This window comes from Branchiostoma lanceolatum, chromosome 2, assembly GCF_035083965.1.
Source record: "Branchiostoma lanceolatum isolate klBraLanc5 chromosome 2, klBraLanc5.hap2, whole genome shotgun sequence".
NCBI lineage: Eukaryota > Metazoa > Chordata > Leptocardii > Amphioxiformes > Branchiostomatidae > Branchiostoma > Branchiostoma lanceolatum.
In genome coordinates, this window is record NC_089723.1 from 12,757,755 (window position 1) to 12,785,229 (window position 27,475).

The 27,475-nt window shown below is 39.7% G+C and overlaps 2 protein-coding genes across 53 annotated transcripts in view; one reads left to right on the forward strand and one right to left on the reverse strand.

Moving 5' to 3' along the window:
- Positions 1 to 152: 152 nt before the first annotated feature.
- Positions 153 to 24,061, forward strand: LOC136427512 (E3 SUMO-protein ligase PIAS3-like). 3 transcript variants are annotated; one of them, XM_066416467.1, is made up of 14 exons: positions 153 to 442; positions 4,237 to 4,657; positions 5,772 to 5,856; positions 8,173 to 8,314; positions 8,809 to 8,943; positions 9,707 to 9,812; positions 10,340 to 10,413; positions 11,003 to 11,097; positions 11,922 to 11,987; positions 13,576 to 13,712; positions 14,892 to 15,024; positions 18,201 to 18,390; positions 19,572 to 19,631; positions 21,719 to 24,061. In XM_066416467.1, exons 1-14 carry the CDS (start codon positions 407 to 409, stop codon positions 21,818 to 21,820), a joined length of 1,782 nt encoding a protein of 593 aa, XP_066272564.1. In that variant the 5' UTR covers positions 153 to 406; the 3' UTR covers positions 21,821 to 24,061. The 3 variants fall into 3 exon arrangements, with proteins under 3 accessions (XP_066272564.1, XP_066272565.1, XP_066272563.1); XM_066416468.1 differs by lacking the exon at positions 19,572 to 19,631; XM_066416466.1 differs by lacking the exons at positions 18,201 to 18,390; positions 19,572 to 19,631; positions 21,719 to 24,061 and having other exon boundaries at positions 154 to 442; positions 14,892 to 16,306.
- Positions 24,062 to 25,507: 1,446 nt separating this feature from the next.
- The window catches only part of LOC136427510 (neurofilament medium polypeptide-like), a 47,253-nt gene continuing 45,285 nt past the window's right edge, over positions 25,508 to 27,475 (reverse strand). For all 50 annotated transcript variants that reach the window (XM_066416413.1, XM_066416415.1, XM_066416414.1 and 47 more), the window contains one exon: positions 25,508 to 27,228. The gene's annotated coding sequence lies outside the window, so the exon portion shown is untranslated. The remainder of the gene's footprint in view (positions 27,229 to 27,475) is intronic.

Below are 27,475 nucleotides of genomic sequence, written 5' to 3' on the forward strand. Positions count from 1 at the left end.
AAAAAGTGTTCATAACAAAACATAACTGTCTACTATTGTATAAGTGGTATGATAGTATATATTTCTGGTGTGTATTTGTTGACTCATACACATTTAATTGAGAATTGTGTAAAAAAAGATTTCAACAGTTTCTGCTCTCACAATTTCTCGCGTGAACACACGTGATCGCCTCGGAGGAAGTTTCATTTGCGAATTTCCGAGTGGACGTGCGGAATTATGACACATTTTGTAGTTCCCTAAAATGATTTAAGTCCTTCTAACACTACAGAGTAAGACGTCTCCAAATTCAGTCTCCAAAGTCGCTGTTATAGTTCTGTCAGACCAGGTTTTGGCCGGCAATTTGTGAGGAAAATTCGTTTTCGGCTCAGACGACAAGGGAAAACGTTTTCAGGAGCCATTCGGTAAAATGGCGGATGGCGAAATGGATGCTGCGGAGTTGAAGGTACTTTAGCTTCACTTGTCCTTTTCTTGTCTTCAGGTTCGTTTTTCCTAGCCTTTCTAACCAAGCAACATCAGCAGTAAGTTTGTCAAGCAATCAACTTTGCTTTTTGTATCCCCATATTCATTTTTTTTAATCAGAATACCAAACGTTTACCTATACAGGCGATACAATATTTTGGTGTCCCCCCCTTTGTTTTGTTTTTTTAAGGAACACATTTTCAGTACTTTCTTAACCAGTTGCTTCTTTATTTCTGACACCTGTTTTATTTCTATCAGTCGGTGGTACTATACTTTTTTTACATTTTCAAAGTATAGGCAAGTACAGCGAGGTTTCCCCTTATTTTCTTAGAAAAGATGTAAACCGGATGTTACGTTTGGAAATACACGATTCCGCCTATAATTTTACTTTAGAGGAGGAAGTTCATGATATTAAGCTGGCTTGCAGGCTTTGTGAACCATGACCTACTTTTCTGTAGTTTTACAGGCATGATTCTTAGTTAATGGAGCGGGCAGCCATAGGGTCAGCCCCACAACATGGGGTCAAATTAGGTCACAGAACAAATACGTCACCTCGGTGCTTACTTGGTACTTACTGTAACAGTGTAAATCTTGGATTATTTGTGGTGGTTTCATTTTTGCACTGACCCCTCCAAATTTTCTCTCAGTATGCAATAACTAAGTACTTCAGAATAATTTCTTTCAAAAGAGAACTTGAAACTCTGATCTGCAAATGACACCTTACCCCTGAAGTCCCCACAAAAAGAAATGGATTTACAGTAGATCTATCTAAAATATGCTGCCAAAAAAAGCAAATTGTTTGTATTTAGGAGGGCTTAACTGAAGTTAACTTACCTATTTCGTAAAACCATCCAATTGAATTCAGCAAAGACTGATTTGCTGTGTCATTCCTGAACATTACAATTTACATAATGACAAGAACGGATTGATCCTTTATTGATTTTTTTTCATTTGGTCATGCAGTAACCGGAAAAAAACTCCTGAATGCAGAACTGTGCCCATTACAGTTTACACAGTATGCAAGATGTGTTTGAATGTGGGCAAAAAAAAAAGATGTTACTAGGATGACCTGCAAAGTTTTAAATATATTAGTATTCTACCAAAGGTTGTGTAAACTAAAAACAGATATTGATTTTTTTCCACCTTTTTCCTACCAGAATGTACATGTACATGTAGGTACAGGTGTTAATGTAGTACATGTATTACAGTAGTATGGCCACACCAACTTAATCTTATGGATGACATCCGCGCGCGCATTGATTTTCGCCTGTTGTCAAAAAAAAAAAAAAAAAAAAAAAAAACCTCCTCCAAGGCTACACAGAACTCCGGAACTTGCCGCCTTAATCTAGCTGCAAAAGGCTAGCATTGTGCCGGCTTATCGGAAAACTGGGGGCGTATGTGGATTGGTATGCCATCGATGTTGGCTAGGGGGATTTTGCGTTTGCACAGTTGTACGAGAGGATCGCGGCGGCCAGCGACTATCGTCCAGACAATTTCAAACACGACCTATCCAGAGTGGCTCTCACACGTTTCTTTTGCAACAATGAGAGACATGGGAGAGGAATTGAGGGATTGGCAGAGGGATTTTTTTTTTTGCAGGATTTTTCTTTTTTTCGCCCGCGCGCATTAGTTTTGGGGTCTCCAGAGGATGTCATCCATAAAATCAAGTTGGTGTGGCCTATTACAAAAATACAAGCCGTCAAGCCCCATCAAGTTTGTTGAATCTCAACCTACCAGACCATCCTTGCTTAAAAGATATACTAGAGGATATTAGCAGAAGAATATGTATAGTAGACCGTAAATTTCACATTGTTTTTAATTTCTACTTTTTCACCATGCCCTATATTATATATCACTGCAAACTCAGTCGTTACACCACAAACATTTGTTGTTCTTCTCTACTGCTCAGCCTCATAATCAGTCATATCTATATATGTCATGCGATCAGCATACTTTTCAATGTGTTACTACCATTGTTTCAGTCAAGAAAAAAAAATCTGTCAACACAAAAGGCTCAACTGTTTGAGCTTTCTTCATACTGGTTCGTAGCACTAGTTATGACTTTGAGAGGCAATTTTATACTAGTCATTACAGATGTTAGATTCTGTGTACTGTCCTAGCTTGCATTGCAATTTGGTAAAATTGAATTATAGACTTACATGTACTGTGTACTTTTAGGACCAAATTTGTTTGAAGGATGTTTCTCACATGTAACCCTTGAACATTTTGTAACAAAGTGAACTGATTTTCACTGTGTGGCAAAATTTGTATATTATGCAAAGTCTGTTGTGATCCCATACCACCTTGAGTTGGCGGCTGTAACAAAATTTTACTACTAAAAAACGTGGCCTAAATATTCTATTGACGGTGTATGACGTCATAAACTTGAGGCAAAACGGTTTCACGCCTTTTATGTTCATGATGACAATTCTGCGAAACAGTTTTATTATGAACCGTTGCAGACTACTTCAAGTACTTGGGAGGAGGTTCAGAATAAAATAGAACGAAACCGTTTTGGAGCGTTAATGTCAAAATGGTTCGAACCATTTTATTATTTGATTTTTTCATCATGAACGGGGACTTAGTTATTGGCTGAAAATTTTCATCCTTTTTACCTGCTACATGTAGGTACAGGTATACATGTGATACACAACCTGTAAGGTAACCTGTGGAGTTTTGGGTGCATTGTCAGGCCTACATTAGTATGGAAAGGTCAATGTCACATCATTTGACCTTGGATGTCCTCTGTCACCATATCTAATAGCCATCAACATATCTAGCATGTGTAATTGATTCCATATAGCATGGCTGAATGACATTTCAAGTACATTTCAAGGAGAAGTTATTCTAAGACCTGCAGATACTGCCAAGCACATATCACACTGACTGACTGAGTCTAATTTTGGGAAGTTATATGTCAAGTGTGCCATTTTTTACTCCAGGGCTTCAAATACCACCTGCCTATGCAGGTATTGATAATGATGTCTACATATTTACCAGTCCTGCACCTATAAATGTAACCTGCACCGGTTTGTGATAAAACTTCAAAGTAGCCAAGGGTGACATACGACCAGTATACTTTTGTAGCATCCCAACATGCCTTGCATTCTTTGTAAGACTGTCTGTAAATACTGTGGCAAATAACAAGATCTTCAATACTGCTTGGAACAGTTGCAAACAGAGTATTTGACAGACTAACAAATTAGATTGGCAAAGAAAAGTTAGTGGTCTATGGCACAGGTAAAAGTTTTCTGGTGCAGGCCATTTTGTATGTTACCTGCACCAAGTATTAAGAGCTTAGAGAAGGCAAGAGTCTCTGGCGTGCTTGAATAGAATTACAACAGAGGAATTTTGAACCCAGGGTAAAAGGTCAATAATACTTCGAAAACAACATGTCAAATATGGCACACCAAACTTGCCATTATCAAATCAAGATCTGATACTGATTTATGATAGAAATTTGACTTTATTATGAAAGTTTATCTTAAGTTTTGGCAAATCTCTAGCAGGACCCATGTTTTGCCCTTGTAAAAGTCACTTTATGCCCATTTCCTCACTCATCTCAGATGTGAAAATGAGTACACAGCTTTGGTTAGAGATGTCCTTTCGGATGGAACGTAAAGTTTTTCAACGTTAAAAAGCCGGTTTTAAACGGTAGTAAGCAGGTTTTCATTCTGCAACTTTGTTTACTGCCAGTGTAGTTTTATAATGTGCCTGACTCTCAACTTAGTAACTGGTGTGTACTCATGTGAGAGTAATTAAATTTTTCTGTTTCAGCATATGATCATGACCTTCAGAGTGTCCGAACTGCAAGTGTTGCTGGGATATGCTGGCCGCAACAAGAGCGGTCGGAAACAGGACCTCATGACGCGTGCCCTTGGCCTCGTTCGGAACGGTTGCAGCTTGCCGATCCAGTTGAAAATCAAGGAGCTGTACCGGAGGCGGTTCCCCCGGCGCGTGAACATGAGTCCCAGCCAGCCCAGCAGTTTATCACACACCAGTTCCAACAGTAACCCCACCCCCTTAGAGGCTGCGCTGACCAGTATAAGTCACCAGGCAGAGGCACAACAGCTCTTCTCCAACCACATCCAAAACAGCAGCCTGCCGCCACATCTACCTCCCGTGCACCCAGACGTCACGCTCAGGAGACTGCCTTTCTACGACATCATCGACGAACTCATCAAACCAACAAGTCTAGGTAGGTGTATCACTGATAAAATATCACTGAATCAGTGATTTTGTACGTGTTATGAACATGTGCCCAGGATGTATACGTAATGCATGTGCATGAAACTCGAGGCAATCAACCCTGCTGATGAATCGTTTTATCATTTGATAATTGGGAGCAAGTCAAGTGTCAATAATTAGACCCTGTTTATCACTTTACTGGCATGGTACCTCAGTTGTAGTATTTTATCAGCCATGTTGAGGTGTTGTCTTGTAATTAAAGAAGTAGCTAATTATGATGGATAATTGGTCAAAGTAGCATCAGAACAGCTTGTGTTGGGTATGATTTCTCTTCGGAAACAACGATATGGAGACTGCATATTACATGATATCCCGGTATATACAAACCTGACCTTGTGCTTATACAGTGCAGTCTGCAATTTGCAGATTTTCAAGATTGTAGATTCTGAAGAAAAATTGAATACTAGTAACCAGGTCCTGCGATTTTGCAGAATGAAAAAATCAGGCTCAAGATTCCACAGTTCTCTTGATTTAGCAAATTAGCAGCGTTGTAAATTAACTAAAACCTGTACCGCACAATTTCAAACCTGGCAGCTTTTCCGTGCATGGGGACATAGATTGCCTTGCACTGACTACCGGGGGGTTCCGGCACTTTCCATGATAACTTTGGGGACGAATCATGTGAATTGTGATTTTGATTCGTGCATTTCTGTCTTGATAAGTTAATCTCGCTAATATCCGCAGTCACGATATTAGGCAAAAGTCGGGGAAACAATTCCCGTACGCTTCTGGCGTAAATATGTCGCAGCAAGACTAGTATTTGCGTTGTGATAATTTCTTCAGAGCCCGAAATCGAGGCATGGGTGTGATAAAAGAAAGGAGGCTTGTCTATTTGCAGAAAATATTTTCAAATTTTGACAATCTGCAATATTGCAGGACACTGAAAAAAGTATTTCTAGCTACCACTGTTAATAGTGTTATACATGAAAACATGTACATGTTTTACTCCAGCTGTCAATGGTGTTCTTTTGAAAAGAGGTTACGATGAAACTGTTGTTTGTAAAAATAATGTATTATGACGTTGTTTATAAATGATTGTTATCTATCTCTCCCTGACATTGCAGTGCCAAGAGGAAACAGCAGGTTCCAAGAGACCTACTTTGTTTTCCATTTGACGCCCCAGCAAGCAGCACACATCAATTCATCAAGGTAATAATGTAACTAATGGTTATCCTTCTTTCAATATGAATGATTAGAGCTGTGTACCTAAACAAATTTTAGGTACAGGTACAGGTACAGGTACACGGGTTTAGGTACAGGTCCGGACCTGAACCTGTACCTAAACTGCTTGTTTGGAAAATGCTAGATTTTCAATAAGGACAAAAGCATGTTTGATCTGGTAAAAACATAATATTTGATTGTGCTAGGTATTATTTTGATGAAAACACAGATGAAAATTTCACTCTAGCCATGCAAATGTGTTTTCTGTGCTTTAGAGTTGCTTTAGAGCACTGCCACGGTAATTTCATAGTAATTTTATCTGTCAAAGTGGCCATACCCTGAGTCAGGTCCAGTACCGATACAGCAGGGTCAGGTATTTTGGACCTGTACCTAATTGATTGTACCCGGTACTGTATCGGTACACTGTACCGGTACACAGCTCTATGAATGATACATTTATGATGTTAAGTTACCAAACAATACTAAGGCAGCCAATATGACTGAAAGGCATGCAGTTGTGTACTTTGATACTGATGATATCTCAAAAATTTCGTGTTCAAGGACTTTGTTGTTACTGACAACATCATCGTCATTATGACAGGCATATTCCAACACTGGTCGTACAAATCCACAATAGATGGTTTAAGTCAGGGTCAAGGCCAACTGTCTCTTTAGAACTCTGACAAGTTGCAGGTTGCTGATGTTTTGATAACTGAGCTTTTGTAGACAGTTGTTGTTTTTCAGTCTTCAGTACCCATCCATGTGTATTTGGTGGTATATATACTACTGATACATGTATTATAGGTTAACAGATATGCTAAGAATCGTCATGTTAGTAGCATGTGTTGATACAGTATCTGCATGTATATTCTATGGAGGTTATGTTGATGACTTCCATGTGTCAATAGTCTGTCATTATCACTATCAGCATGACCTATTTTTTTTGTTGAGACATATTTTTGAGCCTAATTGGGACAGGCCAGGACGGGTCATGTGATTATATTATTGTAAAAATAAATTTTTGCAAGGATATGGTAAACTGTAGATGCTGGAACGGGTCAGGGTTCTTATCTCATTTGTTTTTTTGAGACAAGGTAAATAAACACAGCTGCAGATATGTTCTATCATGTCTACACACAGACAATTATTGGCAGGGCTCTAAATGACAACCTACAAGTTGTAGAACACAAATTTAAATTGCAAGTGAAATGTAAACAACATGCTTGTTTTTTAGAACAATGATGTAGCTATGCAGCAGAATGCAAAACCCTAAATAAATTACAAGTAGCTATTGTAAACCAGGGCTTGAAATACTGGGTGCATGTGCACCTAATCTTATGGCCCCTTTATATGGCCATTTTTTGTCTACAGCTAGGGGCCTTAAGGGCTGACGTCATAGTTGCATTGTGCAGTGGAGTGCAAAAAATGGGAACACAACTATAGTTCCTACACTAAACCTTTGAAAATCCTTCTTTTTCTTGAAAATTTTGGTCCATTTTGGAGAATTTTGGGCTAAAAGGAACAGGTAGGGTCTGAGCTTTCCCATTTTGGTCAAAATTTGTTTGTTTCAGTAGTATAGTTGGCTTAAGGAGATATCTTAGTGGTTTGGTTTCACAAGCCCTGAGTGGACTGTTCCAGTCTAGAAGTAGGTCAAAGTTGAGGGCTGTTTTCTTCTGTCAGCTGTCCCGACCGATCGAGCTGGTCAATTATCTGTTTTCTAAATGCATGATTCTAAAGTAGATAGACAGTTGTGGCTTTCTGGTGCATAAGGATTTTGGGGGTTTGCAATGTCAGTAAGTACTTTTCTGAGCCCTAAGTTTCAGTGCATTAAAGCATGGCTTCCTATGCACAAATCTGACTTGGTATCTGTCCTCAAACTTTGTCCTCAAACCACAATGCCTCATGACTGCACATGCCCACTAAAACTGAATGTTGTATCGAATGTGACCATCGCACACCGGGGCATGCCCCTACTCTTTTTCGAAAGGTGTGGTGGGTTCTTTAACGTGCGCGGGGTGTTGCTCTCCCCAAAGACGGGGCCTCCATTTAACGTCCTATCCGAGTGACGTCCCTAACCCTAGATGAGCTAGGTACTCATTTACACCTGAGTGAAGTGAGGAAAGTCGTGTTAAGCGCCTTTCCCAAGGGCACAACGTCGGGGTGCAAGTTCGGACATGTCTCTAGGCACACCTGGGATTAGATCCCGGGACCCATTGTTTGACAGCCGCGCACTCTACAGTTGCGCCACACGACGTCACGCCAAATGTATGTTGGTTCATGTTTATGTTTCCTACTCTCCTGCAGGGATATCAGGCCGGGCATGAAGCCAGAGTACAATGTGCAAGTGCAGCTGAGGTTCTGTCTGCTGGAGACCAGCTGTGAGCAGGAGGACCACTTCCCTCCCAGCATCTGTGTCAAGATCAACGGCAAACTCAGTCCACTCCCGGTGAGTCCTTTGCATTCCTGATTTTCATATGACTTGCATTATTTGCATATGCTTATTTTTGTCAATGCCCAAGGTACCCACAAACCATATATCACGTCATTCTGTTCCTTCTTCGATTATGCAGTTTCAAAATTTCCAACCAAAACATTCCTGCACTTCCAAGAACCAGGGGGCCCAAACCTACAAGACTCCAAGCTAAAAACCTACCTGCCGCCTAAATATCATGTCTTACAAACTTGAAGTCCGCTGCAGTACCATAGAAAGCTGCTAGGCAGCCCATAATCAATATTGTCCTTTGTTTTATTGACAGTTGCCTTGACTAGATGTTATAAACCTTTGTGATGTCCTATCGTCTTCTTCAGGTCATTGCAATGTTGATTTGGTCAGTCAATGATCATAAAGTGTATTTGTGTAGTCATGAGTTATATACTGTACATATTGCAATTACTTTCATTTTGAAAGTTATTGTATTAATTCTCCTTTCTTTCCAACAGGGTTACATCCCACAGCAGAAAGCAGGGGCTGAACAGAAACGTCCCAGCCGACCAATCAACATCACTCCGCTGTGCCGCATGTCGCCCACGGTCCCTAACCATGTCAACATCTCCTGGGCGCCGGAGTATGGCAGGGTCAGTACAGATGCAGCACCAGAAACGGTTGTGTTAGTTATAGGTTTGCGTAGCAAAACCTTTGTTGGATCCGTTGGCATGTGTGGTGGCCGCCATCTTGACTTTGTGACGTCGCAGGGTAGCCATACCATTTCATTGGGAGAGGTGTTTTTTGGGGTCGCTAGCGTTCTCGCTATTTTTAACAAATCGGCACACAACTATCACACATTCAACCCAAACAAAAAGAAAATATCAATACCAATTCATATTTATAAAAAGACCCCGTAATCGCTAAACTAACATAGCAAACCTGAAGTATTATGTAGTACAAATACTAAACTCAAGTTTGATTAAAAAGCAAAAAATCAACTTTTCACTGACCTGAACCAACCTTTCACTGGCAGGAACATTAAAAGATTTCACTGATTTCCAACTGCATTTCATTCAAGAAATGCTTTACATTTAATCTGGTAATTTAGTAGATCAATAACTATACATGAAAAAATGGTGATGATGATCGGTCCTTAAATTCTTCACTTTTGTTAATGTGATATATCTAAATGATACCCAAGGAGTAGAACTGTCTTCTATTACAAGCAGTTTCTTTTCATGTCGTGCAAATAATTACATGTATGCTCATGAAAATTGTATTTTCACTATGAAATGCCACAAGTTAGTGATTGTTATGCTGTGTGGTTTTGAATATTTATGTAGGATTTTTTGCAACAAGACGGGCAGAGGGATTTTTATAGAAATATTCATCTTAACGTTTGTTTGCCTTCAGGGTTACACAGTATCGGTGTATCTGGTTCGGCAACTGTCGGCAAGTATCCTCCTGAACAGACTGAGAGGCCATGGCATCAGGAACGCTGATCACTCTAGAGCCATGAGTAAGTAGTCAGTGGGATGTTAACCTCATCATAACTATATAGGATGTACTTGGATGTTAGTTTGCATTTTTATGGTATAAAATGCATCTATGGAATAATCAAATCTCTAGTCTAATTGGGAAGAACAAATATTATTATTTTGAAACAAACGCTGCTATAAAAAGTGTTATGGCTGGATTCCTTATTGGTAAGAATATGGCAATGCTGTATTTACATGTATTTTGCCAGAAACAGTGCTGTTTGGTGCGGCTTATAGATAAGTACTGGCATCACTTACTTATGTTTTGGTTTTAAGAGTTTTCAGAACTCTTCGGTTTTTATGTCTGGTGCTGATTGGATTGGAACCCAAAGGCACTGATAAAAAGAAAATGCCAAAAGTCACATGTGCACTTACGAATGTTCATTTTACAAATCTATCTTCAAGTTGATTGACTGAAATTGTACTTGAATAATGTAAATGATCCACTGCACAGATCAGTAACAGTCACACAAAAATAATTCATTGACAACTATTTACTTTCTTTCAGTTAAAGAGAAGCTAGAGCATGATCCAGACAGTGAAATTGCCACCACAAGCCTAAGAGTGTCCTTGTTATGTCCAGTAAGTTCTTAACATTCTTTCTTAACTTGTGTGAAATCACGTAACTTTGTCTAGTTTCAGTTTGCTATAGAGATGATTTAGTCATGATCACAATGCAGATGAAGCTGAAGTGTATATATTACTCTGATATCTGGTACAAAAGCTGGTACAAAAGCACATTTTTTTAACAGCCAAGAAAGAATTTGTGAATTCAGGGGTGATTTAATATGTGTCTGGCCAATTTTTAGCTAGGAAATGTCTTCATTTAAGGATATGATACTGTCTTATTTTCAGAACAAAACTAAATGTTTGTACATATTGTGTTAACCCTTAAGCTGCCAGCCCCGGGCATATCTGTGATACAGAAACATGCCCTGTGTGTTTGCGCCCGGTTATAACCGGGATAGGGTATTCCCCTGAAAAAAACAGCATTGCGTGCCTGTAGTGCACGAAACCGGGGAGTTAGGGTCGCTGGCTGTTTCGCAGGTTTTGTGAGGGAGGTCAGGGGTCAAACATATAGGATTTTTACTGGGCTGAAACTCTGGCAGCTTAGTGCCGTTATGAATATGTATATTTGGCAGAATTCATTAGAATTGTCTGTTCTGTTTAGTTGGGCAAGATGAGAATGACCATCCCCTGCAGACCCAAGAACTGCACACATCTTCAGTGCTTTGATGCCTCCCTGTACCTTCAAATGAATGAAAAGTAAGTGTCTTTTTTGACTTTCTTGTTGACAGTAGTTGTTATATGGGAAATTGCCTTTACTGTACAGTTGTATGGGTTGAATAGATTTTTTATATCAAATTTCTGATAGTTAATTCATGAACAATAAATACTGTTCTCCCTAGAAAACAGTTGAATTTCGTTGGCCCTGTGCTTTGTCAAAGTGTTTTTCTGACAGATTACAGTACTAGTGTCACGTTTATGAAGTTTAGACATCCAGGTAATAAGATACGCCAAAAATAGTTACTCAAGCAGCTGGATAAAATTTTGAAACAGATGATTCAGACAGCATCCACTATCTTTTGTCAGAGACTGTTCTCCAGATTCCTCCCTGGACCACACCAATTTGATTTCTTGGTTAACAGAATTTTATTTTTTATTTTAGCAACAAAAAGAATCATGAAAACAGAAGGCTGGATTGAAAACTTGCACCTGACCCTGTTCACTCCCTGAAACTGCACCAAATGAAAAAATTCCTCTGACTGACTCAGATTGTTTTCATGTAACAGTTGTTTTTCCAATCTAGCATTTTTTTAACAATTCTTTTTTATTCCGAAAACCAAGAAAATAAATTGGTGTGGCCTGAGCTTAGGCAAAACTTACCGTATTGATCCTTGATACGTTTATGAAGGTTAGACATCCAGGTAATAAGATAGGCCGAAAAATAGTTACTCAATGTTGTAACATGGTTATGTTAAAATGCCAGAGCGCACAATATGCAGTAGTCTTTGGTCAAGTATTTTTACTGTATACACCATTACTTATTACTGTCCTTAATTCAACCTTTTGTCCATGTCTGTATACAGGAAGCCCACATGGATATGTCCTGTCTGTGACTCCAAGGCACCCTTTGATGACCTGATTATTGATGGGTAAGTCTAGCTGCATGTAGGAAGTACATGTAGACATGCCAACTTTGTTTAGATGTTCCCCGTTATGCATGTGTAAGTTCAGACTTACTTTCTTTCTTTCTTTATTCAAATATCAAAAACTTACAGACAAAACATGCCTGGATGGCAATGATATTTACAATAAAATAGAGAACACCTATATACAATATATCAATATATACATCCAAATGTTCATCACAGATATAACAAGTACCCATTATTGCACATTAGGTTTAACTGATTGTTGTACAAACTGATTGCCTGATGTAGAAAAGAGTTCTGTAATCTTTTGGTTCTTGCTGGGGGGATGGAGATGTTGTGTTTGTTCCTGAGTTACTGTCCAGTAGCTGCGGATCTATAGGGGGGATGCGATTGTGTAGGGGGTGGTCATCTTGGAGCATTTGTTTGAAGAGTTTGACAGCGGCATCCTCGCGCTTAGACTTGAGGGGTCACTGTATGTCACAAGAGTGGTGGCATTTACCTGTGGTTGTTTAACTTACTCAGGTGAAAATGAGTACATGTACCTAGCTTTGGTTTGGGACAACCTGTAGGATGGGACATAATAAAGCAGAGGTCCCATGTTTGAGGAGAGCCACACCTGGAGCACGTAAAACCACCTGCCACACCTTAAAATAATAGAAGGGGTTGAATCAGTCCTTATCCAGCATGTCCATAATGTATAAAAGTTGTCTGTGATGCCCTCAGGCATTAGCCTGTTGTGCGAAACAAAAGATCATTCAATATAGACATGTTTGAAGCCTTTGTCATATACAAAGTATTGTTTCCAAAACAGTGAAATGAAACAACTTCCAGGGTCGCTGGTGTATTGTTAATTTCCAAGGAGAAAACAGAGAAGTTCTCACAGAAACAACAGGAAAACAAAGCCAGGGTGCTGCACAATATTGTGAAATTCAAGCATGAATGTTTGGCCATGTTGAAAAACAATTTATCTTAGCCCAGGAAAGACTGAAAAGTTTTGTCTTTGTTCTTTTAGAGTGACGTAAACTCAAGATAACTCTTGTGTGAATGTCGTTGTAGTTCTTATCTGTTTTAATGGGTTATATTTGGTTATGTTGTGTGAAAAGTGTGAATGTTTAAAGTCTGAAAATTCAGGATATTTTAGATGTCGACATTTTTGTGATCACAGTGAAAATGTTTGATCTTTCTCCTGCCAGCCTACGGAGCCGGTGTAGTTTCAACGGTGCACTAAAAACCGCTGAGAATATTCCGTTTTCTTCCTACATTGTATCACCATATTAGATCCCCGCAAGCTTAAACGTAAAGGCATTTACAGTACATGATACCCATTTCAATCCCGTAGACTTCTTTGTTTGTTTCATCAAATACTGAACTTTCTCTTAACGTCAAAGTGCCTTTCTCAAGGGCACAACATTTAGAACTTTTAACTGTAATGTTAGCAATTCAATCATAGAACCTTTACTTTAGATTCTAAATCTAAGTACACGTGCATGTATGTTGTGTAAGTCAACAACTATGCCTGAAAGAAACATGTAACTAATAATTGTGTTGTGTAGTCAGATCTCTGACTGTTATGTGTTTCTGGTAACAGGCTGTTCACAGAGATCCTACAGAGGACATCATCAGAGCTGAATGAGATCCAGTTCTTTGAGGATGGATCCTGGCATTCCATCAAGCCACAGAGGGAAACCTGCCTGGTGGCAACACCAACAAAGTCTATGGCAGAAGGTATGTATGTGAGTTAGTCCTATCCACACCATGTGGTGTATAGTGCAGCACCCATCTCCATCTCTATAGCCCTTCAGGCCACAAGCAACCCTTTGAAGAAGATATTCAAACAAGTGTTTTCTTTTTTCTCAGTTTGATTTAATAATTTCCAACGTCATCCGTTTGAGACTAAGTTTAACATTTATACAGCCACACAAAGTCAAAACAGACCAGGTGTTTTGGAAATATAGCAAGTTTATTTGAGACCTTGATAAAAGCCGACTTTGCTAACAATAACCTTTTTTGTTCATATTCTAGATTAAGTTAACTTAAGACCAGATCATGTTGCAAAGTCATGCACAGAGAAGGCTCTGTTCTTTGCTTTTGCACTAGGTTGTAGCCCTCTTAATGTCATTTGGAATAGAATTTGTAACCAAGAGTGTTTTGAGAAGACAAAACAAAGTTATGTGCAAGTGCTTGTTGTGTGGTTGAAAGTTGGTAACATACTGGGTAACTGTGTTAGAAAATCTCAGCAACACAATTCTGCAACCTACAAAAGTCGTAACATAACAGATTCTTTTCAATTTTTACCTCCTGTATAAAGCGTTTTTATTCTTTTCAATAAAGTGGGCATGAGCTGACCGCCATCTTGGTGTCCTTCATTTGCATTTCAATGAACCGCAGCTCAAACGTTCAGAGCATCAAAAACAAATTTTACTGAGTCACAAATTATACATTTTCTGTTATTCTCTTCTGTGAGCTGTACACACGTGATAGTGGTTATTTGAGAGCGTCAGAAGATCTCTAGATTGAGGTAATACTTGAGGTACGGTTCACTGACAGGCAGATATCTGTGCCCATCTCCTTGTTGATCTCCCAGTCACATGGACACGGTCTACGTAAATGTCGTGGAGGGAAACAACATCCTGAATTGCTTTCTATAAATCTCTAAGTCTTGTACTAGTTATAGCGCCATAAGAACTTTCTTGATATTGACTGAAGGATGAATACGAAATGTGTATTTTGTTCCCTTTGTGAGGGTTTGTTTGTTGATTAGATTCTGCAAAACATACAGTTGAAGTGAATAATCTTTCCGAACCCTTGATGGATTGGAATATTCCTACAGTACAGTGTATGATTTCGTTAGCACTATGTTGCCTCTCTCCAATCTCAGACAATTTTTTTTCCTTTGAACTTCAGACCTGAGCATGTCGTCTGCGTCCACGTCCCACGATAGACAGAAGTTTGAGATCATCGACCTCACGCTGGACGACAGTTCCGACGAGGACGACGACGACAGCGACTCGGTCATCCCCACCACCAAAGACACTGGGTGCGTGCCTTCCCATCTTTCGGTGTCAGAAGCCTCGCGGAGTTCAGTCAACACAAACTATGACTCCGATGTAGTGGTAGAACGCGAGGTGCTGAGAAACAGCGACTTTCAGTCGCCCCCCGAACGTGACCTGTGGCAAATGTTACTCCAGTCCATCTCTGATCCAGGCAGGTCTGGACTGAGTGACTTCATGTCAGACACGGAGTTGTTTGGTTTTGAGCCCCCGAGGCCCGTCTATACTGTACCCGACTCCCCATACCAAGACTATGACATGCGTACATCTACGTCTAACTTGTACCACAAGCAGTTATCAGTTGTCTCGGGTAGCTCAAGTGACATGTCAGATGACGACTTTGCCATTTAGTTAGACCAAACAGACAACTACATCATCTGTCTCTTCTTTTCTTTTCTAGGCCTGTCATTTGTTTCTATTATGCAAACATCCACATTGTACAGTGATTGTTTTGGCAAAATTAACCTTGGCTGCCTTTGTCTAGAATATCTGCTTAAGATGTTTTGCAGAATTGGAAATGTAGCAATGGCTCATGAAAGTCTTTTATTATTGGTCAGACATACTAAAATCATCTTGTTTGTTCCTTTCAAAAATCAATAGTCTCTTTCGGGGACAAGATTTTGTGGCATTTTTTTTTTTTTGATGCTTTAACTTTTAACTTCTGTCAATCAGATTTGACCGGCCCATACATGAGATTATCATAACGTAGAGGTAGTACAATTTGAATCAAAATTGATTTTGGCCCTGATTGAAACTTGTTTTTTTCAGATCATGGTGCAAATGTGTCACTGTAATATTAGAAAATTGAATATAAAAAAGCCCATTTTCACTTAACAATTCAATATCTATTTGTGAAATATTACAATCGATAAGGTATTTTCATGTGTAGATATGTGTGCAAATTATTTAGCACAGAAGCAGATGTTATTTCTTTATGCCTTATTTCAATTTCTCCTTAGAGGAAAAAAATGGAATTTATTTTGGTAGTACATGTATATCAAATGTAAGGAATTGGACCTGTAAATGTTTATTGTCCTTTGTTATCCATTGTTACATGTCTTGTGCATTCAAAGCTGTTTTTGTTTGGAATACTCTGTGAACGTATCTTCCCATCCTCTCTTTTTTAATTAATGAAACATGTTACGATCATTCGCCATGAATTGCTTTTTATTCTACCCTTTGGGCCAAAGATTAGATTAAAACTGTATTATTCATTGTCGCATTTAATGTTACCTTAGTTGGCATTTGCAATAAAAATGTTGAAAACAATCCTCCTTTGTAGTCTGGCATTCCTTTGTCGCATTGTTTGTCAAATCTATCCAAAATAACAAAGCATCTCCAACACTGGAAAAAAATGTTGCTGGTCAACTTTATTAACTTTGAATAGTACTAATGTTTCCCAAAAGGTATTACATTTTGATGATTTCAGTTATTGAATTACCGGCTACCCTAACTTGATTTAGGGTGTTGAATTTAAATAAGCTACTTCCTGAAACATAGCTTTTTGTCAAGATTTCTATCATTTGCCTGGAATTAGAAACTGTAAATTCTGGCCTATTGTCAAAGAAGGACAACTGAAAAGTCAAAGGCCTACCAACCAGGTGTCTCCACAAGAAAATTGATTTTTCTCCTTATTGTATTACCTATGTGATAAACAGCTGTTAGTTTTATCATGTCCATCTCTATAGACCAATCGAAATGCCCAATTTGATTAGAAAAGTCTGATTATCCCTTTGGAAAAAGTTAATTAGATTAGCAGTCTCAACTTAAGATCATCATGCCAATCACAACTACCTTTTAGGAGTGCACCTCCATGTATTTCTTCTATGGTACTGTTTATTGTCTTCTCTTTTTTTACTGTCCATGTTGACTTCTTCATGTGCTGTTTCAAATGCATGGTTTCACTGTCTCTACTGATACATTCACACACATATCTAACTATATTTCAAACAGCCATAAATATTTTCATCAGATTGGTCATGGGATACTAGAGGTGTCTTTTACAAAATGAAGTTCCTCTTGCCTACCAATGTTTCGTTAGTCCTGCTACCCTCCTCAAGGCAGTCATGACTGCAGTTAGTCATTTTGTAGGTAGGTGGTGCTGTGGTGGAATGAAGTCCCAAACATGTCTGAGTTTGTATCCACAATGACTGGACTAGGGCAAGGGGGGATACGAATTTAGTCATGTTAGGGACTATTATTTTCACCTAGCCGTGAGAGGTAGGTAGGTAGCTGTGAGAAGTAGGGCCAGTCATTCATTTATTTAGATTTACCACATTTGTGGAAGGATTGACATAACAGGTAACTATCACCTTTTCAAGATGTCAACCCAGACCAGACTGTAAGGTTTGGACCATCGCACACCGGGGTATGCCCCTTCTCTTTTTCGAAAGGTGTGGTGGGTTCTTGAAAGTGCGCGGGGTGTGGCTCTCCCCAAACACGGGACCTCCATTTAACGTCCTATCTGAGGGACGTCCCTAACCGAAGCTAGGTACTCATTTACACCCGAGTAGAGTGAGGAAATTTGTGTTAACCTTTCCCAAGGGCACTACGTCCGGGCGCATGTCTGGGGGCAAGCCAGTATCAAACTCGGGTTCCATTGTTTGACGGCCGAATGTTCTAGCCGTTACACCATACAACGCCACTATCATTATTGCAATGAGGAAAGTAGCACAAGGACTACCAAAACATTGGTAGGAAAGAAGAAGCACTTGGTTGCAGAACAAATCCTGTTTAATCATCACCATGTTGTGCGATGCCTTACAGTATTTATATTAAATAGAAACTGTCTTATCAACATTCCCAAAGCCATATAGAGCCAGGACGGCAAGAGATACATTTTGTCTTTTTCCACATTTCAGAAAGGCAGGTTAGAAAACATATCAACATGGTAGGGATTTGCTCAATTCACATACAGATGTTTTCATAGATTCCATTGCGTTCTCAGAGATGCAGGGAGCAAAGAACATCATCACCATGGCGACTTACATGTACAAATGTAGACCAGACACAGTACACATCCGCGACATACACATTGTACAAGTGCTACCCATAGTACACTGCATCTCCCAGCATGCAATGGCATCCTTGAAAAGGTCTATGATAATTGTCTTCTAAGCCACAGTACCACACAAAGCTGATGAAATATCTGAAAACTTTTCAGTACTCCTCAGCTAGTGCCGTCACCAGCGCCCAGGGCACACAGTAGGTCCCTGTTGGATTCCCGCCAGCCGTACGCGATGCAGATGTCGTCTTCGGACTTCATGCCGTCCTACCCGATGCCGCCCCTACCACCAGAGTTCCAGGGTATGCCGGGATTGGACCTACTGTCTCTGCTGCAAAATGACAGCCAGGTAAAGATATTTTTGCAAGGTTAACACTATCAGCTAGCCATCCTATTCTATTTCCAGTCTTCTCCGATTGCTTCCCTGCCAAGTTCACTGACACATGTTCATGGAGGAACGATTAGCATTTAGATATTAGAAAAATATATGTGAGAGCTACATATTGGTTCGTAGTTTGGTGACGGATGCCGTACTACTGGAGGAAAATGACCAGAGGACCGAATTGAACTGAAGCTGAAAAAGGATGGACAACATGCTAACTGTTAACAGGCCATCCCTCAGATATTTCTTTGTCATTTACAGATTTAGATCCTGTGTATTTTTTTTCAAAATGCACATATTACAATGTACAATGTAATATCTTTATTTTTCCATACTTTTGAAAAGGATCAAATATGCTACACTGCTCTTCTAGTATGAGTCGGAGTGTAAGAAATTCAGGAATGATAGATATGTTTTGTGATAGATCAAAGTTATTAGTATTATAATATTGTACCTCTGTCCAAGTCAGAGTAACATTCTTATAGGCACCCAGAGCATTTTATGAGGCTTGAAAACTGGAAATATTCTAGTTGCTGTAATCTTTATGAAATTGGCATTTAATGCCACTGTTTACCATATTTGCATGCGGATTTCTTATCAAAAGTGCTAAAAAGCGGCACAAAAATAAGCTACATGGTGATCTTTTAGTTTCACGCGCCTAGTGTAAATAGACTGATACCATAGCCCTGCCCACCTCCGCCAGAATGTAGAAATGCAAAATTAAAACATAAAGATGTAAACATTTGACGGACATGCAGTCACTCTCTCATTGGTCGAACTGCTAATTGTGATGGACAGTCAGGATCAGTTTATTAGGGCTTGGATATTCTATCAGTTCTCACCACACAACGACAATGCATTTGCTCCTTTAATGTCAATATGTAATGGTATAGTGTTATTGAAACTTACTATGTGTAGGAATGACTAGACATTGGTCCAGGAGTTTTTTTATTCAAGTTTCAAGCCTCATAAATGCTCTGGATGCTTTTAATATGAAGGTCTAACTTAATGAAGACTTGGAATTCATGTTAGTGATGATCTTTATTTCAAAGAATGACTTTTGTGTGTGGCTGTGCACATACTGGGTCTTGAACCACAGTAATAGATAAAAGTTCCTGTAGATGAAATTCTTCCTGTTGCCTGTTCAGCACGAGTCTCATCATATGCCAGGCCTGGATCTGTTGTCACTGTTACAAAATGACTCTCAGGTGGGACAAATGTCCATCAGCTTGCTTATGTTCACAGGGTGCAACTTATGTCATTGAAATGGTAGCAGCAGACCAGCGAGCGGTGGCAGGTTGTCTGCTATGACCTCTTCTAGTGTCCATCAGGGAGGTCGATGTGTACGCTAACCTAGGCCCAATTTAGACGCAGGTTTTCTGGATTGCCGACATCTGGTCAGCAACAGCTTTTTTGGCATTTAAACAGGTATTTTATGGTCGTAATGAGGATTTGTCTGGAAGATGTCTGGAAAATCTCAGCGAACCACTCTGAAGTATTCACCTGACAGATTCAGCGTACATAAAAACAATATGTTGGGTAGCCAACATCTGGAAATCAGGGTTCAGGCATCGTAACAGCCACCAGTCACAAAAAAGGAGACAATTTGCATGTTCCTGTGTTCTAGCCAGAGCCGGTCCTTCGAATTCTGGCATTTGACAATTTTTTTTCAGCTGATGATGGACAAAAATTCTGCCTTTTCCATCATTTTTGCAGACAAAAAATCGGCATGTAAAGATATAGACAGATCTAGAGCTTGGAATTTAGCAAAGATCTCCATAAAATCAGCGGAAGTTTGCGACAAGGCCGATTTAGATCATTTCTAATGCCCACCTGTAGCCGGCGACAACCTCAGCCAGACAAAAGAGCGCCGTGGTTGCCAGTTGGTGGCCGTGGAAGAATCGGTTTCATGCGTCACCTTCCCCGCTACAGCGTCCTGCATACCACATTTGACAACATTTTTTGTCTTCAGAATCAGATGATCCTGTGATACTCTGCCACCTATAAGACAAGGGCCCAATTTAGACATTTTTTCTAAATCTGCCGACTTCTGGGGGGGGGGGGGGGATGTCGGGATGGGTTTATACACAGAAACAGGAATAATCACAGGATCATCTGATTCAGAAGACAAAAATTGTTGTCAAATGTGATGTGCGGGGATGTCTACCTTGATATTCTTCATATGAAATGTTGTCACTCTACAACTGCGCCCCCTATATGATTTATCTCAACTTAGTTTGAAGACAGAACCAAAATTTTTGTCTTCAGATGATCTTGAGACACTGACCTCCGCAAAGGATTCTGGAAGACTTTGGATGACCTTCCACCGCCCATTGGTCGGCTGCCGCCATTTCAATGGCAATTAGGTTGTACCCTGTGATTTCGCAGCAGTGCAGACGTGGCTTGTTTGATGTGCTTGTGACTGCCAATAGGTGCTGTCTGTACATATATAATAGGCCTGCTTTTTGTGTCACATGCAGTCATTAGAGACCACATGATGGCTACATATGTGTAATTGCGCATCCATGCTTTCTCTTCCATCTATTAAATTATTTAGGTACAGTCTGAGTCAACTATAGTTTGAACCTGAAACTATAAAACTAGTGTACAATGTATGTCATTTTTTTAGAATCTAATCTCAAAGATGACTATATATTTAGCACTTGAAAAATAAGAGACATTGTAAATACAAATGCTTTTGAACTGTATAAATCATCATACAATTGTGACAATTTCCCACTGAAAAAAACTATTATTACAATAGCTAACTTGAATAATTAGCGCAACTTGTTGAGGTACAGGTTTGGTGTTGGGCCTCTAACATGTAAGGTTGCAGACCACAGTATTTCGCCTATAGGGATTTACATGGTTAAGGATCCCAAAGTGAGAAGCTTTGACGCTTGAAAATGTATAGTAAGGTGCACAATTAGGGTGCCCGATTTTAATATGCTAACTTCAAGGTTCAATCTACAAAATATGTGAAAATGAGCTTAAATTTGCCGGCTCGTTCCCTTTTAAAAGCCACTTTGATATGACCCCAGCGGAGGTCACCGTACTGCAGCCGACTGGCAGTAGTCGGGCGATAACAATACAATGTATTCAGGCGCGAATCCAGCCCGACCAAACAAACATCGTAATCCAACTCATACAGTCTCAAAACTGACGTCTTCCTCTGCTATTCACCACAGTTTCAGCCTCGCTAACGAGCACAGAAGAAAAATTATGGCCTTTTCAAGTAATGTGACACACTACTCCATACCCAAACTACTATTGGGGGCCCTTTTTTCTGTTGCAGTTTGGACAGCCGCTGTACCTGGACCCCCTGAGCAGCAGCAGCGGAGGCAGCAGCAGCCGCTCGCACAGCACAGGACAGCCCGACGTCATATCGCTGGATTGACTAGCACGCCCTTTCCAAGTCAAAGTAGAGGCCCAGCCCCCAAACACCACCTACAACAGCTACAGGTACAGCTATGGCTACCCTCCGTGGAGATGACATGCTGAACTTGTAGCAAAAGAACATTGAACGGAGATCTCATGGCATACTGGGAGACACAGGGCATCATGGGTAATGCAGGGTGCAAACAAATTCATTATCAAGACAACATACACCGGACTGAATGCAGTACACATACACTGTACATGGTTATGGTAATGACGTTGTTTGCCCTTAGTTACCCATAGTGCTCTGTGTCGCCCAGTATGCAATGGGAGCCGTGAAAAGGTGTATGCCCTACCAGAAGAAAGGAATGTAACGTTTGATGTCACGATCATTGTCACTGACGCTGAACCAAATTGAAAGTCCTGAGGTTTACCTATCACAAAAGTATAATTTTAACCAGTCATCAACAAATGCTTGTATTTATTAATGATAAAATTATATATATTGAAGAGAAATTGAGAATATGTGATAGAATAATCAGCACGACAAGATGATGATGATATAAGTAACGACAATGTTACATTCCTCGCCATGCACACACCAAATATGACAATTGAGGGAGCAGTGAAATTATGATATTTTCATTGAAAAAGTTATATCTTTGTTGCAAATGAATTTTGTTTTCTGCGGACCTTTATCTCTTTACAAAAGATCTACCTTTGTAAACATGATCATAGTTGAGAGTAGCTGATTGTGGGGGATGTACAACTAAAGTACTTTGTTCCCATTTGTTCTGGTTTTGATCAGTATTGACAACATTGATTATTGACACAAACGTTAGGTGTGGGCAGGGTGATGGTGATGTGGTGTTTGGGCTCTTTGGGTATCAAGGCTCTTGAACATGCAATAATCATATATAGTTCAGAACCACTGTAGGCTGTTTTACTATTTGTATATCAACCACGGTATGTAGAATTTGTCATATCTACTCAAGATGCCAAAGAAACAGATGCTTTGTGTTAAAAAGAAACTCCACACATACAATGTACCAGACTTATTGCATGTTCGAGAGCCCCTTTGATTTGGAAACTAGGCGAAGTTATGTCTATATTAAACATGAAAATAGAAGTATTTATTTTTGTACAGTATAAAATTTATACAGACTATTTAGTATTTAGTATTGTTGTCTGTGAGAAGTTATAATGTATTCACTATGTAATCATGTAAATTTTATTATGTGAAGAATGTATTTTATTATCATAGAAGGTGAAATAGTTGTGTGTTTAGCTTGGGATGATTGGTAACACTTAACGACATTATGTAAGTTTATTTTATAGAATACAATGTAGTTTTTTTTCTCAGCGTTCCCTGACCCAAGTATTTCCTGGAATGTTCATCAATGTTGGTAGAATTCATTTATGTAAAAGCATCTTCAAACTGAAACTGCGAACTCAAAGGATTGGATCTGTCCAAATTTTCAACTGTCCAACACCTGTCTTTCTCAAGGATTATGCATCAACTGCTTCTATGACATCATTTTATGCAGATTGCAGACACGTGACTCAGTCACTGAGTGGATAAAACATCGCAGAAAGTTTGTAGTGTGTCCCGTCTCTGATTTTAGGAAACGCCTTCATTTTAAACTAAAAGAAATGTTATGTTATGTTGCTTAGCTATCTATATGTTGTTGACTTTGGTTTTGTAACTTAAGTAACATTTCGGGTTATGAGGCCTTTAAGCATAGCACAGACCTGTTTCAGTAACAGTTCTACTTTCAGCAGTAGCTACGAAGTACAATTGATTGAGACTCCCAAAATTTATTTTATTTTTATGGAGCATTCCTAGCTTTGTTTTATGTGCTGACGCCTTGTGCAGAGGCATTTTTATTTATTGATCATGTGTTTTGCCTCAGGACACATCTATTACCTTCATAAGGGACCATAGCATCTTCTGATCAACAGATCTTTTTTATCCACTTTCCATTGCTTTATATGGTATTGTGTCACTTACATAGTGTTGGTTTAGACTTGTACATTTCATGTTAAGTTCCAAATGTTAGTTCCAAAAAAACATGACCTGGTGTCATTTCAGTTAGTCATATATTATCCATGCATCATAAAGTTTGTAATGCTAGAATCAAGAAAGTTTTAGACCATTTCTAAATGTGTGTAGAAGATATGGGTTTGTACATGTATGTAGATAGTATTGAGTTCTCGTGTACAACAGATCTGTGAATAAATGAGGGATTACACCAAAAATGCATTTTGTTAAACTCACAGCTGCTCATTATTATCTCCAAAAATAATTGGAGATAAAGTTTTGGGTGTGTCTGTGTGTCTGTCTGTGTTTCCGGACTACTCTAGTCAGCATACATGTAACTCATGAACCTCTTGATGGATTACGATGATATTTGGTATGTGGGCGGGTGTTGTTAAGCCGAACATCATGGTCGATTTTGGGCCCCATGGTATGTGACCTTGGTACTGCAGGAAAACTTCGGTTTTTGTATCTTTTTACCTGGATGTGCTAGGGTCTTAATATTTTGGTCGCAGATAGCTTGTGATGTTATAAAGAAGTGGTGTAGGTTTGGGCCCCCTAGCAGCTTGTTTAATTGGCTTTAGTTTTCACAACTCTTTCTTTAGTAGCTTACACACCAGTTTTGTTGGCTAAGAATAAGCCGTGTATGACCAGATGTTTGATCCACTCATACCAGACAGACCACTACTCTTACCAATCAGTGTGGTGGGTTCTTTACTGTGCTAGGAGGTGTTGCTCTCCTCCGCTTTACGTCCCATACGACAGGACGTCCCTAACAAGCTAAGTACTCATTTTCAGAGTCAAGTGAAATTGACACCAAGTGCCTTTCCCAAGGGACACAATATTGGGCCCTGCTAGGGATTGACCCAAGAATCTTTATATTCTGAGTCAGGAACCCTAAAGCTCCCCTCTCACTGGACCCGCAGCACGCTGGATTGTTACCCTTGACTCTATAATGGGAATATCATTCAAAACGTACAAGTATGACCAAATAGACAATTTCACACAAAGCTTAAAAAGATTAGTTTTTTTGGCTGTGAAATTCATTGAGAGCTTTGTCAATTCGATCGGCCGCAGCGACGATGGCAGCGTGCCGCGGGTCCAGTGAGAGGGGGGCTTAACTACAAGGCCTTCATGCCACTTGAAACCTCTATGGTTTATGTTTCCTGGGATGAGGCAATTCCTGAGGTTTAGTATCTGAAGCCTTGCTGCAGAATAGTCTTCCTCGATGTTGGTCTGCTCCAAGGGTTAGGCAATCATTTGAGGGTTGTTCAAATTAAGTGACTTATTTGTATATTACATGGATCTTTGCCTAAGACATTAACATAAGGGCATGGAGTTTGACAAAATTGTCCTTTGTGAAGTCCAATCATGTTTGATGTCCCAGCTGGCAATTTTGTATATTTTCACGAAGAAAACACGAGCACATGAATTTGTGCACAAAAATGCACACATAGTGACATGAACACACCTACATTAACATGCACACGTAGTCACACACGTACACACTTAACACACGTAGACACACATGCACAACTAGGTGTATACACACTTAGATATACACACATCCAATGATCTTCAGTGCCATTCTGCCAATGCCCTACGCTGAAAGTGCCTCACACACGAAAAGTGACACGTCACAGACAAGACCACAAGGACAAAGTGAGGTGTTGTTATCCAGTACGACACGTTTATTTTCACCGAGACACTGCACATAGAGATCTGAGTAAATTGGAACATTCTTTGAATGTCGTTTGCAGTAGATTGTTATTATTATTACATCATTCTTTGCAATCTGGACCCAGTGAAGATGAATTATACTGTACTGTCTTTGATAGGAATACTAGCTTGCAGTACCCCCTGCTATACTTGCCAGGTAGGTAGCCCAAATTGGCAATGCAGCGAGCAGCAAGTCTACATTAGATATGACAGGCAGGTAGAGGCTATCACCTTGCAAATATAACCGAACGGCACTGTGCAAGCCAGTCATTAGTTTGGAGTCTCAATGAAAATGTTAGTTATTTTATTACTCCTAATATCTAATGATAAACATGACTACAGATATACAACTTTGTTTCCGATACGCAGAAAAGCTACTATTGCCATAATTACGATTCCAATTTTTTTATTCATTATTTGTCACTTGTTCCCCAAGTTGTTGGGTAGTGGTTCTAGCATGCTACTTGAAAAAGGCACAACAAAACAAATCCACTCGTGCCAGATACCGCAGGACTAACAGGACTCGCCAAGGAAAAGGAGCGTACATTTTATAAGGCAGTGAAGTCTAGTTGACTTTTTCTCTTAACGTTGTTGGTATTTACTTAACCAGCACCACACTTGAAAGCAGCTGCACCTGAAAATTCTCTCACTTTGGAAGAGTTTCTTAAACTTTGAGTCCCTGTCCTATCGTGATTCAGAGAGTCTTGTTTCTTTACCTGACACTGTCTACATCAGCGGGTTCCTTACAGCAAGAGTTGCTAAATTTGCTCTACAGCATAGAAATTTGTCTTGCACTTGTGTGGAGTCTATTAAAAGCATTGACTACTTTTTTGTTGTAGGTATTATAATATCAGCAAGCATTCTGTGTTGATGTAATGTCAAGAAACTATACAGGAGGAAATCCGCCTTGTTGATTTTTCCCGTCGTCTCAAGTTTGCAAACCGTTATCCTTCTGCTTCAAAGCTACATCTCTACACAACCTTCCCACGTAATGTCTCGCTGGCGCTCTCTTCACGACCACCATTCTGTCCTCCGCTGTCAATTTGCAGAATTTCAACACGAATAATGACAAAGTTTTAGAAATGCCGACTTGGTAGCCCACCTACCTACTACTCATGCACGGAGATCAAGCGAGTATAAGCAGAGCATCAGAAGCTAGCAGAGGTGGTCAGGTCAGTTTTTGGTCATATTTGACCGTCCTTTGAACTTTCTTTTCAACCATGACCCGTGTAAAGATGTTTACAGTCATTATTTCTTGATATCCCCGTTGAAATTCCATTCCTTCGAGCCTTTGTAGGAAATAAGTCCAACCTATGTCTAAACGAGCCGCTCATGAGTGAGTTGCAGTCACACATTTGGTCTCCTAAACTAAACGTTGTCTACGCTATTATGTACGCAGTAACCAACTATGTGAGGAGTTTGTTGGAAGTATTTCCTGACGACAAGGCGGTTTCCCTCCCATACATTATCTCTGAATCACGCTTGTGATGGCTGCTTTTGTATAATTCTTAGCTGCTTTGTTGGTAACGGTTTTTCAGTCGTCATGGCTGTGTGTCAGAATGTTAAATTTCGTTGTTGTTGGCAACTTTGTGAAGCCCAAGCCTTGCGTCCCCTACAGTCGCTGTTGTTCCAATCCCCCATGTGGCATCTCTGAAGTGAATACTGTAATTCTGTAAAAGAAATGGAAGGACTCACTGCAATGTTTCATTGTGACACGATTCTTGTGTACGACTCTTTGCCTGTGTATTATATATTGTTGATAATCATATATTTGTACGCGAGTAGTGCGATTTGTTTCTCCAAAAACAATACAATGTCACACGATTCCTCTGTAACGTTACCACTACTTGAGTGTTGATCACTTTACAAGCATACACATGTATATCCCTATCGCAATGTACAGATAGCTTTTGCTCC

Excerpts from the sequence above, each read along its gene's own strand:
- LOC136427512 (XM_066416466.1), top strand. The coding sequence starts at position 407 with ATGGCGGATGGCGAAATGGATGCTGCGGAGTTGAAG. Across the intron at positions 4,658-5,771 it reads CATCAAACCAACAAGTCTAG|TGCCAAGAGGAAACAGCAGG; the intron begins GTAGGTGTATCA and ends CTGACATTGCAG. Across the intron at positions 8,315-8,808 it reads GCAAACTCAGTCCACTCCCG|GGTTACATCCCACAGCAGAA; the intron begins GTGAGTCCTTTG and ends TCTTTCCAACAG.